Below are 12,114 nucleotides of genomic sequence, written 5' to 3'. Positions count from 1 at the left end.
GGCTGGAGCCTATCCCAGCTGTCTTGGGGGAGAGGCGGGGTACACCCTGGACTGGTGGCCAGCCAATCACAGGGCACATATAGACAAACAACCATTCACACTCACATTCATACCTATGGACAATTTGGAGTCGCCAATTAATCTAGCATGTTTTTGGAATGGGGGGGGGGGGTTGAGTACCCAGTGAAAAGCCACGCATGCACAGGAAGAACATGCAAACTACACAAGGGTGGAGTTGAACTTGAGTGTCCTAGCTGTAAGGCCTATGTGCTAACCACTCGCACACTGTGCAGCCCTACAAGGCAGTTATTATTCATAAAAACAAAATTTTGCCTCCACCTGGTATTGCTTTTTTTCAGGTTGTGTTTACACATTACGACGTTTCCCAAACAGCAATGCTTGTGTGTGATATTATGATTTAAGCTTGGATTGTACGTCTGTGCATTTAGTTGTTACCTTTGTCATGAGCGACCAATGCCAGCTGAACATGGGATGGGTTAATGGAGCTGAATCAAGCCTATCAAATTACAACAGTCACTTTAATTGCAAATACTGATGCAAAATCAGAGGAGAAGTCAACCGCAAGTTAGCAGGAGGTTTTAGGGGGGGGGGGGGAGTGAGCCTGTGCACAAGCTTGATTAAAAAAAAGAACATTTTTATGGGCTTCTCAGTTCCTTTATTTATTTGCAATCCGGTTATTGCAAGAGGCTACAATGTATACTGCAATATGCATTTTAGATCATATCGCCCATGCCTAATTCAAAACAAAATGTATGCATTTTTTTTAAAATATTGTACCGTATATTATTCTTGAGATTTTGTTCCACTGCCCATCAAAGTCCATCGATTTCAGTTTACAATACATTGGCGCTATACACAGAAGCGTGTAATAAATACAAGACAAATAAAGTCACATATGATCACATACCCTTATAGAAAGAATGCATTATTTAAATAGGTAGTAGGCTTCTGTACAAAAATAGTCTCTGAATGAAAAATAGACCAAAAAAGAGCAAGTCAGGTGTCCCAACTTTTCCCAATACATTTCCCGCATACAGAAAAATCAAAAAGAAGTATTAAAATGAAATGATTAGTATCAGAATGTCAGCTTTTTTCTTTACATTTGCCTTTTTGCTCCATTTCTCAGATACTTGCCGGGTTTATTTTGTTTCTTTCATTTCATCTCTATAATGTGCCACGGACCAATTAATAAAGAAGCCGCCGGCCGCAAATGGCCCCCAGGCCATTGAACACCCCTGCTTTTAGTGACATAAAACGTATTTTTGACCTGAAACACTCCAACTTTGAAAAACAAATAGACTAAGAATGACATGAAATGTGTAAGACCTATACCAAGACTTGGGGTGGCACCTTAATTGGACACCCCTGACTCGTGCCATACCCACCCCAATATTATAAGGGGGTCGTCTTGTATTTTTTTATCCTTGGATGAATATGGTCATTTTGACACAAAGCCTGCAGTCATCTCTAAATCAGAGATGGATGTTAAAAAACCTAAGGGAGGTCACATGACATCCGATACGGAGATGCTCAGTGAGTTGGCATTGGGAAAATGGCAGCAGTGTCAACATAAGCGCTTGTTGCCTCCTGTCCTGGCATAATGGAGTCCATACAGACGGGGGTGGTCTTAAGATCAATCCCAGTAGAAATTGTCTGGTCCTCGCAGTCGTCCACATCCGCCACATCCGCCAATCTCTGGAGCAGCAGCGTATTGTCGGCGCCCACCCTCTTCACCTTGCTGTAATCCCGTTCCTGGAGCAGGAAGGGCTGCAGGAACGCCGTTGTGTCCTCCGTGACCGGCCGGACCCCGTCACTGTCCACGGACCACGGTTTGTGGACAAATGTGGAGATGTTGATGTCGCTGCGGGACTTGACCGGCTTGCACAGCTGTGCTACTGCCGGCTTTGTGGCGCTCAATGAGAACTCTGAAGGATCCGGTCCGAGAACGCCCTCGGTGATCATGATCATGCTGTCGGAGAGGCAGTGCTCTCGTGAGATCTGCTGGTCCGATGGGCTCGTGAACACTGACGGCCAGGTCTTCACCCTCCCTCCACTGGGAACATCTACACCACCCATGTCTTCTTTAGCATCCGACCCCTCCTCCTCCCAGTCTTCAGCTTCCACCTGGTCCTCGGTTCTCACTGGACGGTCCTCGTTTTCTTTAGACTGACCCCCTTTATCTATTAGGAGGGTGTGGCTGTCACAGCTTCCCCGCCCCGAGTCACTGTCGGATGTGGAGCTCTCTGATTTGAAGCAACTGCTATGGAGCTCCTTGCTTTCCTCCAGGATCACCTGCTGCTCCTCTGGCACATACACCTCCAAGTACTCCACTAGAAGGTCCTCATAGTTTGACGATGACCTCGGAGGGAAATCAGACACGACCAGTGCGCTGAAGATAGCTTCGGACTTGCCGTTCTGCGCGGGGAGAACAATGGCATTACTTCATTAAAATTAATTAAGACGTCCTGTACATGTAACTCAACGTAGAGCTTTATCCTATAAAAAGTATTTTGGTAATGATAATGGTAATGGTTTTATTTCATTTGAACATGCATCAGATTACAATTGAATGCATCACATAATCAGTTCACAGTTCCACATGTCCAAAAGGAGTAGGAAGAAGCAAAGCTTATTAAATCCTACCCCTCCATCTGGTACTTTTACAATCAATTTGTTCACTTCCTGCTTTCCTAATATAGTTTAAGTTTTTTTGTATTCTATTGTATTTTAAGACAGCAGAAATGCAAGGACTCTGAGTGGGCCACATTTACCTTAAGAAGTTGCTGATCGAATCCTTTTATTTTAGGACCAGGGACAGGCGGCAGAAGGCAGTGCTTCACGCTTCTCCCATGAAAATGAAGACAAATCAGACATCAGAATGAGAACAAGAATGATCACAGCTAAACAAAGGTCAAATTTGAATGAATGCCTACTCTGAATGCGCAACTGCAGGGTCTTGAGACACATGCTAACTCGCAAACTAGAGAGCTAGCGACTTAAACGGTAGCCTTCAAGTTATTTCCTTTAAACTTAAATAGCCAAAAACTTACCACTTCCACACGGATAGGGAGGTTAACTATTAACAGTTATTTAACCTTTAACATGAACATTAATCAAACGTAATAATTTTTTCTGGGTACATGATACCATACAGCATCCATATCAAACTTGCGCGGGCCGCACTAACATTAAACTGCGGGCCACATTTGGCCCACGGGCCGCATGTTTGGGACCCCTGATCTACTGTATCTACTGTTGCCTGCTTGTTAAGCCCTTTGGGGCTCTTTTGTGATTAAGGACTATACAAATAAACTTGACTTGACTTAAAACTACAGTTGCTTAAATCTTTCACCTTACCTGTGACTGTTCACGTGCAACAACCATGTAACGATGAGGAAGATGAAGAAACAAAACACCGTGATGACGATCCACGTTGACTTCTCTCGATGGAAATCTGTGACAGACAACATATACTGTATACAGTATGTAGTATATAAAAAAACAACACACACATTATTAATGAAAGCTTTGTCTGTGGTGGAGTTAAGAACATACTAAACGTATTTCATCCTCTGCTTACAAAGATATGATCAATCGGGTATTTTTTTATAATAGGTTTATTAGAACAGAAAAAAACAGGTTGTAAAAAAAAACAAAATAAAGTTTGTAAAATTTGATTGGCTGAAAGAAGACCCCTTTGGTCCCCCCCTTTCTTATATTTGCAAGGTGGTATAATGGTATTCTATCCATTATTATTCTTTCCACCACAATACAAAAAGATCCATCGATCTTCAATCCCTGCAGTCATGCAAGTGTAGAATGGAAGCAGTAAAAAAATGAAATTGCTAAATAGTTTATGATTATGTTGTCATGAATGTTCTGGGAATGTGTGTATGTGTGTCCATGTCTGTGTGTGATAGCTTACAATCGGGAAAACGGATGCGGGAAGCAGAACTCCATTCACTCCAAAAGCCGTGATCGGGCTTGCAGCGCACCTGAACGAGGTAAGCGCCGCCCGACCGCAGACTGAAAATGTTAAACAGCTTCTGCTGGCCCGCCACGTGTGTCTGGATACACAAGAAAACATGCTTTAAAAGAAAACATGTGTGTGTGCAAGCACTCTCCTTGGAAGGTTCCCTTAGAGTGCGTTCCTTCCTTTGAAACACCATAACATGACGTGCACATACGGTACCTCCCACTCGTTTTCATGCTCCATCCTGATGCCAATCTCGTAGATAAGCGTGATCCAGCCGGAGCGTGTGTCGGCCTTGCGGGGCGGCTGCCACGCCACCCGGAGGAAGGGCCAGCCTTTGTCCTGCATGATGGTCAGCGACACGTTCTCTGGCGGATTGGGCTGGACTGAAGAGAAAGGTGGACATTGTGTTTAGGGAGAATAGAATCATTCATTCATTCATTCATTTTCTACCGCTTATCCTCACGAGGGTTGCGGGGGGTGCTGGAGCCTATCCCAGCTGTCTTTGGGGGTACACCTTTGGACTGGTGGCCAGCCAATCACAGGGCACATATAGACAAACAACCATTCACACTCACATTCATACCTATGGACAATTTGGAGTCACCAATTAACCTAGCATGTTTTTGGAATGTGGGAGGAAACCGGCGTACCCGGAGAAAACCCACACATGCACGGGGAGAACATGCAAACTCCACACAGAGATGGCCGAGGGTGGGATTGAACCCATGTCTTCTAGCTGCGTGCTCACCACTCGACCGCCGTGCAGAATAGAATCATTCATTCATTTCTACCGCTTATCCTCACGAGGGTCACGGGGGTGCTGGAGCCTATTCCAGCTGTCTTCGGCGAGAGGCGGGGTACACCCTGGACTAGTGGCCAGCCAATCACAGGGCACATATAGACAAACAACCATTCACACTCACATTCATACCTATGGACAATTTGGAGTCCCCAATTAACCTAGCATGTTTTTGGAATGTGGGAAGAAACCGGAGTACCCGGAGAAAAGCCACGCATGCACGGGGAGAACATGCAAACTCCACACAGAGATGGCCGAGGGTGGGATTGAACACAGGTCTCCTAGCTGTGAGGTCTGCATGCTAACCACTTCACCGCCGTGCAGAATAGAATCATTCATTCATTCATTTTTACCGCTTTTCCTCACTAGGGTCACGGGGGTGCTGGAGCCTAGCCCAGCTGTCTTCGGGCGAGAGGCGGGGTACACCCTGGACTGGTCACCAGCCAATCACAGGGCACATATAGACAAACAACCATTCACACTCACATTCATACCTATGGACAATTTGGAGTGGCCAATTAACCTAGCATGTTTTTGGAATGTGGGAGGAAACCGGAGTACCCGGAGAAAACCCACGCATGCACGAGGAGAACATGCAAACTCCACACACAGATGGCCGAGGGTGGGATTGAACACAGGTCTCCTAGCTGTGAGGTCTGCGCGCTAACCACTCGACCACCGTGCAGAATAGAATGAATCATTCATTCATTCATTTTCTACCGCTTTTTTTTTGATGATGTGAAATTAAATCTGCAAATAAGTATAAAGTGTTTTTCAATTTTTGAGTCATCGTATTTATGTTGATGTGCATGCGTTCATACATAAACAAAAAAGTGTGCATACTGTGGATTATTTCAAGTTACACTGTGTTTATTTCTGGTATGCATGAATGACTGTTGTGACACGTCTTAATGGCGTATGTACAGGTGGAAATGGTGGACTGGATTTGGTGAAAAGGGGGTCTTATTCCATGGAAATGGCACACATCTCTCACCAATGTAGACCACGTCGATGTCCACAGGGTCGGAGAAGGTGCTGCCCAGCCTGTTGGTGGCCACGACCGTGATGTTGTAGTTGACCCAGATGGACGTGTCGTTCTTGTTAAAGAAGCACGAGTTCTCCCCCGCCGTGACATAGTCAGGACATTGGTACACCGCATCGGAGCTGTAAAGACAGGTCGTGGAGATCAGCGCCGTGAGAGATCACGCTTACATTACATTTACATCACATTCTATAGTGGAGCAGCGGCAAAGCTCAACACGTCAGCTGAAATAGAAGTTAAGATTGCTACTAACTTTTCTTTGCGGTAGTACAGAGCATACGTAGTGGGAAGTCCGCCGTCTGTGCCCGGCTGCCACCAGCAAGTGAAGGTCTCTTTTTCTGGGGAGCGACAGCTGGTCAGTGTGGGCTTCCCTGGAGGACTGTGACCTGGGATAGGAAGCAAGAACCCAGACCCACATGATACATTTAAAATACGAAGCATAAGTGGACATTTATGGACCTTCACGTTCATGAGTGGACAAAAATGGAAATGGTCCAATCAGACACAACATTAGGTACACCTGTACAGTCTATGAAGATCCAATACAACAAGTCTTACAAACATGCTTAGTTTAACTTAAGATTGTTTACATTTCTATTAGGAATACTTCAATATGATGCAGTGTAATTCTATGTACACCACTGAAAAACAATCCCACCATTAAAAAAATCCAATTAATAATTACACAAAAAATAAAACATAATGGAAATAAAAATGTGAAAATCCAAATTATGTTCTAATCATTAATTAAATGACTAATAAAGGCATATCTTGTATATTATCTTATTAGGGGATAGAGCGATAGAGCGATAGAGCGATAGAGCGATAGATAGATAAGATAGATAAGATAGATTTGAAGATGAACTGTATCAGTAAGTTTAAGTATTTGTGATTTTAGAAACACTTAAACTTGCTGATATTATATATATATATATATATTCAAACAGCTAAAATAATGCATAAAGCTAAAAATAACAATAGTAGAAAAGGACACAAGTCAGATTGAGTAAGCGAAAAACAGGAAGCTGATTGGCTCATGGTGAGACACTGATATCACCGCTACAGGTGGTATGACGCTTTCTTCCGATAATGGAAATAAAAATGTGAAAATCCAAATTATGTTTTAATCATTAATCAAATGACTAATAAAGGCATATCTTGTATATTATCTTATTAGGGGATAGAGCGATAGAGCGATAGAGCGATAGATAAGATAGATAGATAGATAGATAGATATGAAGATGAACTGTATCAGTAAGTTTAAGTATTTGTGATTTTAGAAACACTTAAACTTGCTGATATTATATATATATATATATATATATATTCAAACAGCTAAAATAATGCATAAAGATAAAAATAACAATAGTAGAAAAGGACACGAGTCAGATTGAGTAAGCGAAAAACTGGAAGCTGATTGGCTCATGGTGAGACACTGATATCACCGCTACAAGTGGTATGATGCTTTCTTCCGGTCACCTTAAAAAAAAAAAAATTACCTTCAGCATGTGGCGTGCCGACAAGCAACAGCAGGCATGTCCACTTCAGAACGTTCCTCATCACGGCACCGCACCACTTGATGGAGAGAAACAATAAATAAATAATAATAAATATGAGCCACATGCGGGGTTGTCATGGGACCCGCAGCGTTTGATGTTGAACAACATGTTTGCATGGTGAAGACTAATAGCCGCAGGCGTGTTTTGTTCTGAAAAAGCTGAAGCTGCCCAGGAAGAGCATGTCATAGAGCAGGTGTTAGCCTAAAGCTATTTCCTTATTGGCTCCTTATTGTAGACATGACATTCACTCGTCATTAATGACATACGGTATATTCTTTTTGGAACCAATAAACATTAAATATTGATATTCATATACATATATACTAGAGCCGGCTAATCTAATTTTTGAGAATTGTGATGATGGAAATGTATTTACAATCATGCAATGCCCAGATTACGTTAGTAATGGTAATGGTTTTATTTCATTTGAACATGCATCAGATTACAATTGAATGCATCACATAATCAGTTCACAGTTCCACATGTCCAAAAGGAGTAGGAAGAAGCAAAGCTTATTAAATCCTACCCCTTCATCTGGTACTTTTACAATCAGTAACTGTTACATTTGTTCACTTCCTGCTTTCCATAATACAGTTTACTTTTACAATCAGTAACTGTTTCATTTGTTCACTTCCTGCTTTCCATAATCCAGTTTACTTTTACAATCAGTAACTGTTTCATTTGCTCACTTCCTGCTTTCCATAATACAGTTTAAGGTTTTTTTTTGTTTTTGTTTTTAATAATGTACCTCGTACCGAAGTACGAGATGATAGGACCATACAATGACATTATGTGTACCATAGTAATATAGTGTACATAGTGTACCCAAAATAGCTCAGAGGTAGTTTTATAATATATATATATACACATATATACATATATATATACACATACATACATATACATAATATTAAAATATTATTAATTATGTTTAAGGCTGTAAATCCCCTCACCATACGCGTTACACACATTCTCAGACTGACTGAATCACAACAACTGACTATAAAGGCCGTGACACCCCCCCCGCCCCCCCCCGGTAAGGACAGAATGACAATTGTCCATATCACCGTGGCGCAGATCAGATTAAACAATGTATTCATGTATTTATCCCCCCTTCAACGGCCTCACTTTTACATAAGGATTAAAAATGAAAATAAATAAATCCCGTCCATTTCTGTCTACCTCCCGCAGCTGGCACATGCGGTGTAGCCGATTACATAACTGGGCAATTGTGGAGGCTTGCTGTTAGCACCAGCTAGCCCTTCACCTTTGACCCCGATGAGTACAGCAAGTGAGATAGATGAAATACGGGTGCGGGAGAGTTGATCGGCAAGCTGCAGCGCTAACTAGAAGAACACATTTGCCAACATGGTGGAACAAGCGCTTCCATTCTGACGCCATTTCATGTAAAGCAGGTAGCAATCTTGACTTAACAAGCTGTGCGACACTCATCATACACCTGGAGTCCCAGTCACGCTACGCTCCACCTCATCTCCTCTCTACACCATGATCTGTTAATTGGCATTAAGGTCACGCCACTGGATTAGCCTCCTGCTGCATATAGCTGCTTTACGTAACCGGGAGGGCCCCCATAACCGAATAAGCTGCAAAGATGGGATAGCACCACTGCAACGACAGCATAAGATAAAATAAGATATATTATATATATATATAATTTATTTATATTTATTTATATTTATATAAGATAAGATATATTACTTTATTCGTCCCTCAGTGGGGACATTTGCATTGCACAGCAGCAAGAGTACAGAAACAGTTAAGCAGTACAAAATACACAATATAAAAAAATAAACAATATTATTTATTATTATATAAAATTATTTTATATATTATTTTATTCCTTCATTCATTCATTTTCTACCGCTTTTTCCTCACTAGGGTCGCGGGGGTGCTGGAGCCTATCCCAGCTGTCTTCGGGCGAGAGGTGGGGTACACCCTGGACTGGTGGCCAGCCAATCACAGGGCACATATAGACAAACAACCATTCACACTCACATTCATACCTATGGACAATTTGGAGTGGCCAATTAACCTAGCATGTTTTTGGAATGTGGGAGGAAACCGGAGTACCCGGAGAACTGTGGTCTCACAGAGAAACACAGCTTTCTGATATGTTTTAATTGTTCCGGAATACAAACATTTTAAAAAGTATTTGTTCAAATTAATTATTCGTAAAAAAGTCATTATTCATGTCATTCCGAAGACTGTATTCGGGTTTGGCTCCACTCTGGGGGAGAGGCTGTGATTGACTGGTGGCCAGCCAATCACAGGGCACACATAGACAAACCATTCACACTCACATTCATACCTATGGACAATTTGGAGTGGCCAATTAAGTGCCCGGAGAAAAGCCACGCATGCACGGGGAGAACATGCAAACTCCACACAGAGATGGCCAGAGATGTTGCATTGTTTTCAAATTCTGTAGGTCGCTGCTGTTTTTTTGTGCATGTTAATTAAGCTTACTGTAAATAAACAGGCCTCAACACCGGCATCAACATTTCGTATAGGGGTTAAGGTAGGGTGGGGGCAGTCAAGGTTAGAAAGCATAGTAGGTAGCATGAAGCGCTAATCATTTTTCCATTTGCTGTTACATTAAATACAACAGGACAAGGCTAAAAAAAAAGGCATGTGGTCAAGAGATGAATAAGCAGCATTAAGTGCATGAATAACTGAATTCCCTTTTCAAACATCTTTGTGTATCACGGTGCTGCAGCCAACTTCCTCTATCAAACGTGCGTTATGATGGGTTTGGGTTGCATCCACACAGACTTAACTTAACTTAGCTTAACTTCACATTACAGTAGTGCTTGCTGGGTTTTATAGCTGGACTGGTTTTATTGGCGGGGTTTTGTATGAATGGAACAGATGAAATGCCTGCATGAATCTTGTTTAGCAGCAGCTTACACGAGGTTGAGGAGTTGCTATCAGCCCAATAGCTGCAATAAAAACAACAACGCTTCATAACATCACCAAAGTAAAAAGTCAAAATATTATTGGAATAAAGTGCTAACATTGCAAAAAATATATATGGAAATTATTTAACAAGAATGATGAAATATTTGGAAAAAAAATGGCATCAATGGGAAACAAATGCTTTTTTACCGACATCAGACTTTTTTTTTTGGCCTTTTTGTTTGTGTGTGACCCTAACACTATGGAATAGAGTGCACTACTCCCCTGCAACCAGCAGAGGCGCTGTTGAGTACACCCCAGCTAATTTGGTAATGGTTTTATTTCATTTGAACATGCATCAGATTACAATTGAATGCATCACATAATCAGTTCACAGTTCCACATGTCCAAAAGGAGTAGGAAGAAGCAAAGCTTATTAAATCCTACCCTTCCATCTGGTACTTTTACAATCAGTAACTGTTACATTTGTTCACTTCCTGCTTTCCTAATATAGTTTAAGGTTTTTTTGTTGTTTGTTTGTTTGTCTTTTTTCACGTACTGAAGTACATGCACATCATGACTGGTTCAAGACTCTTCATCCTTGTATCTAGCAAACATCAACTGCTTGTATTGTTTCTTGAATTGGCTCATCGTTGTGCATTGTTTGAGGGTCTTATTCAATCCATTCGATAGTTTGATTCCGCATACTGAAATGCTATGGCTTTTTAACGTAGTCCTAGCATATAAGTGTTTCAAATGTAGTTCTTCCCTGAGATCATATTTCTCCTCTCTTGTAGAGAAGTATTGGATGACATTTTTAGCTAATTGGTTATTTTTAGCCTGTTTGAAGATTAACTATATCAGCAAGTTGAAGTATTTGTGATTTTAGAAATAAGGAGTTAGTATGCTCTCTGTAGGCGGCACTAAGAATTATCCTTACTACCTAACTACCTAATTTTTATTTGTATTGATTTTGGTTGGTTTGTGGTGTTTTGGATTTTTTCATGTTCGAAATAAAGAAGAAGAAAAAAGTAGTTAGCATTTAGCTTATTTTTACCTGACTTTCCTGGTAGGAGACATATCAAAGGGGCAAGTAGTTAATTGAGTTTCTTTTCACATATAGTGTGAATTGAATGACATCCTACTATAACAGACTGTACAGTTAATCAGGGGTCAGCGTGGGTGACAGCTTGGTTTGACCATGGAATCTAACATTGTGATCCAGTATCGAGTTGATCAGCTTGCTGCTCTAACAGCCAACTCTTCTCTCTCTTCTCTCTCCCTCACCTTCCACTGAACCAGACTAAACGCCAGCGGACATGCAGATCAGGCCCACGGAAATCCCATTATGGGCTCTACCATGAGCAGCATCCCAACTTCTCCCACGCATGAGGAAATAACCCTCACAACTAGTCAGCTGTCAGTCAAAAAGACACCAGTTTATTTAAATAAAAGAACTGTACAATCCCTATTAAGGGTGGTATTGACATCATGTTTCGTTGCTGTTGTTGTTGTTGTAGCTGCTGAACTTCATCATAATGAGAGTTGTTTGTAATATTCCAAGTATTTGTATACTTGGAATTGTATTGCGTACTTATATTATTATGATTTTAATACGCAAAATGAAACCAATCAATACAACTCACCGGCCACTTGGAATGTTAGTACGTCCGTCGTCTCCGCCGTGGTGCCTCCCGTGGTGGCTCCCAAGAGAGCGGGCTCCTCCAACTGATTTGAACCGCAAGCGAGAAACACGCATTACCTGCAGGGCCCAGCAATTGAACCTGAGTGGGTAAGCTTT

General features: G+C 41.7%; 1 protein-coding gene across 2 annotated transcripts; it reads right to left on the bottom strand.

Annotated features, from left to right (window-relative positions):
- Positions 1-635: 635 nt before the first annotated feature.
- prlra (prolactin receptor a) lies at positions 636-12,114 on the bottom strand. Of its 2 annotated transcripts, none has more exons than XM_058054697.2 (9): positions 11,960-12,114; positions 7,338-7,413; positions 6,092-6,224; positions 5,791-5,960; positions 4,214-4,380; positions 3,947-4,088; positions 3,379-3,475; positions 2,793-2,865; positions 636-2,436 (listed from the first exon to the last, which is right to left on the bottom strand). In XM_058054697.2, the coding sequence occupies exons 2-9, from the start codon at positions 7,396-7,398 to the stop codon at positions 1,552-1,554; spliced, it is 1,728 nt and encodes a 575-aa protein (XP_057910680.2). In that variant the 5' UTR covers positions 7,399-7,413; positions 11,960-12,114; the 3' UTR covers positions 636-1,551. The 2 variants fall into 2 exon arrangements, with proteins under 2 accessions (XP_057910680.2, XP_057910689.2); XM_058054706.2 differs by having other exon boundaries at positions 2,793-2,862.

Source organism: Doryrhamphus excisus, linkage group LG10 (assembly GCF_037039965.1).
Source record: "Doryrhamphus excisus strain RoL-2023G ecotype Guam linkage group LG10, RoL_Dexc_Guam_v1.1, whole genome shotgun sequence".
In the NCBI taxonomy this organism is placed as follows: Eukaryota; Metazoa; Chordata; class Actinopteri; order Syngnathiformes; family Syngnathidae; genus Doryrhamphus; species Doryrhamphus excisus.
This window is presented reverse-complemented; position numbering and strand designations above follow the sequence as displayed.